The following is a 3081-nucleotide window of genomic DNA, read 5'->3' as shown; positions in this document are numbered from 1 at the left end:
AGGGAAAGACACGTTGAAAAGACAGACTGAAATCTGGGGTGCAAACCTGAGCTGTGTCCAATAAAAACAACGTTCAGTCACTCTGCACAAACAGTTGCTCTACTACAGAGTTAAGAGTAATACATTTGCCACTGTGGTTTCACATTTTTGTAATGAAATATCCAAAGACTATAGTACGTATGCCATGTCGGTGTTTTGGCCCAGAACTTTACAAAAAAATTGAAACCTAGAAAAATATACAGCATTTTGGCACGTTGTAAATTAAAAATAACTGTTTATGCCGAGAAACTTTGTATGTAAAGAATGCAAACTCCACTTGGCCATTTCTATGCCACACATCACAATTTAAAACGACTTAATATATCCTAGAAAATGAAAGATTATAAATGCATTGTAAAAAAACATGGGACAGTAGTACTAAGCACGCTTTGAAAAAGAATGAAAAGTAGCTACTACATATGTAGGCTGCTTAGCTATTTTTCAAACATAAATATCTCCACCATTTCAAAATATTTACTTTCCAGAAGGCACCAATCCATATTAAACTACCTATAAATTCAGATGACTAAAATTAAGCATGGTTTTTCTGTGAGGGCTCAGGAAAAAAAGCACATAAAGGCATAACATAAAAAAAAATATTCTGACAACTTGAAAATTACTTATCAATTTACATATTTTTCATATAACAATTCACATCTGGTCTGGCAACCTGTTTGCCCAGTTTCAGTCCAATGGGAGTTGAAAAGGCCAAGGTATTTGCTCTGAAGGCTGAAGTTATAGATGCAAAGCAAAAATACTACGCAATAATATTAGGTAATAAGGCTTTCTGAATAGTAAAACTATTGTTTAAAAAATGAGCTCGTGAAGAAGCTAAATAGCTGTTTTCACACACTAATGTGGCTATCATTTCAATACCTGCTCTCGCAAAATACTGAAAGGCATCGTTTGCATCAAATGGGCCCCTGAAAGCAAAGTGTGCCATATTAAAAATGTTTTTCCTGGAGTTTGACAAAAGAGCATCTGATACTATTAAAAAATATTTTAATGCTCTGTAACTTAAAACAGAATGGCTTATTTGCACTACTTTTTGTTTAAAAATATACATCTGGGCTGATAATTTATATACCAAGTTTCAGCTTGAAGCTATTTAAAACAGCTGAGTTATAAACTCTGAAAACTGGGGCTTGGAGTGGAAATGTTGACAGCCCCTTAACTACTTGGTGCTACTGGGTATAGCGTTAATACTGTACATTGATTCTTTGCTGCTATCATACATTGACTAAGATTTTGTGCTATTATCAGCATCAGGCAGGGCCAACAAAGGAAATGCAAGCCTGGTGCAAGAACCCTATGTAAGAAGCTCCAGAAAGACATGTCAATAGGGGGCCAAATGCTGGGTGTTGTACTCAAATAAGTAGCACTGCTGTCTACCGTAAAACTCTGAATATGAATAAGGTGAACATAGTTTGGACCCAGGCCCACGGGCTCCATTTCCTTTATATCTTAGCTACCTGAACATGATTAAGCAGTTATGCTTAAAGCTATGTTAATAAGTGTGTTGTTAACATTCTTCACTATAAAAAATGATATGCACAAATTTAATCTTACTACTGAGAACATTCAACAAGAACTCCCTCATCAGCTCACATAAATATTAATGCTTAAATTCAAGTGCAATACTTAGCCAACATGATTTTTTAAAATTATAATCAAAACCAGCACAGTTTACAACATACTTCCTTTCCTACATGTGATTTATATCTGTTTTTTAAATTAAAACAGTGGTATGTCCAAAGCACTTTTTAACCAGAGATCCCTGTAAGAGAATTATGATATACTTAGCACACCATTCAAAATATTATCATCAACATATTATTTATTGCCAATAAAACTTCAGTTCCACTTTTCATAATGCGTGCTTCATGCGAACCGTTTTACTATTGAGTTACTGGACAGCCCAGATGGTCTTTCTTTTTTAAAGATAATTGCTTTTGTTCTCCGTTAAGTTCCAGTGAAAAGTTTTTTATAGGCTATCTAGACCTGTATTATTTTAGTTTGAAACTACTGTAATGAAACAGAATTTCACCTCAATGACAACGAATATATATATTTTTTTTTATTGGCTCAAGATCTTTTTCACCAAACGCAAAATAGGAACTTCCAACATCATTTCATAGCAAATCAAGGTCAGGTACACTGGCTATTCATGTGAGAGAATACGTGCACAGATATTACGCATGTAAAATACAGATGCATGGAAATGTAGACACGCTGGACAGCCACGATGGGCAGGAGACTAAGGCCAGTTCAGCATACCTGCTGCCTCAAGAAGCCCAGACAATCCCAGTCCTTTTGGACAGTGTAATCACATAGCATCTCACACTGAATCAAGTGTTTAGCTAGCATGGGCATAAAGAAAGTGCGGCTGGGAAGCCCACAAAAGACATCTCTTGCCTTTGGTGAGGTTTAACTATGGTGTCTGCACCCAAGCTTTGCAGCCAGCATTTCCTAGGGGTTGGTCCACACTTCCAGCAGGGTGAGAGCAGCCTGAGAAAGGGACCTTCTCTGGCTGACAGGTCCAAGGAGCACCAGCCGCCAAGGGTGACGGGTCCCCTCCCACACCTGCACTCCCAGAGGTGCTGGGCTGCACACCTGAGGGCTGTGCACCCTGGAGCGGGAGCTACATCCAGACCAGACCCCCTGCTCTGCCTCCTTTCCCCCTTTCCCCTCCAGTCCTGGAAGAAGAGGGGTGTCCCCTGCTTTGCAAGGTGGGGGGACTCCCTGGCTGCGGCTTTGCCCAACCCGGGGCGGTCCCCACAGCGGTTTTGGGGGCTGCGGGGCAGAGGGCGGGGAGAGCTGCCGGGCAGGTGCCCTGTCCAGCAAGGGGGGGGCCGGGACCCGCGGGGCTTTACCTTGAATGCCACCGGGAGGGTCTTGTTGCAGCGCCAGTGCGAGGGCAGCACGGAGCACAGGAAGTTGGGGCTGTCGGTGCGCACCAGCTCGGCGGGGTGGTCCGCGATGATCTCCACCATGGTGCGGTTGTCGTGCGGGCGCAGCCGGGGCACCGCGGCCGCCGCCTCC

The 3081-nt window shown here is 41.9% G+C and overlaps 1 protein-coding gene across 1 annotated transcript in view; it reads right to left on the bottom strand.

Annotated features, from left to right (window-relative positions):
- The window catches only part of RUNX2 (runt related transcription factor 2), a 131753-nt gene that overhangs the window by 117635 nt on the left and 11037 nt on the right, over positions 1-3081 (bottom strand). The window contains exon 2 of the mRNA XM_025209577.1: positions 2913-3077. Coding sequence (XP_025065362.1) covers positions 2913-3077 — 165 coding nt within the window. The remainder of the gene's footprint in view (positions 1-2912; positions 3078-3081) is intronic.

The sequence above is a fragment of the Alligator sinensis genome, unplaced genomic scaffold, assembly GCF_000455745.1.
Source record: "Alligator sinensis unplaced genomic scaffold, ASM45574v1 scaffold1156_1, whole genome shotgun sequence".
In the NCBI taxonomy this organism is placed as follows: domain Eukaryota; kingdom Metazoa; phylum Chordata; order Crocodylia; family Alligatoridae; genus Alligator; species Alligator sinensis.
This window is presented reverse-complemented; position numbering and strand designations above follow the sequence as displayed.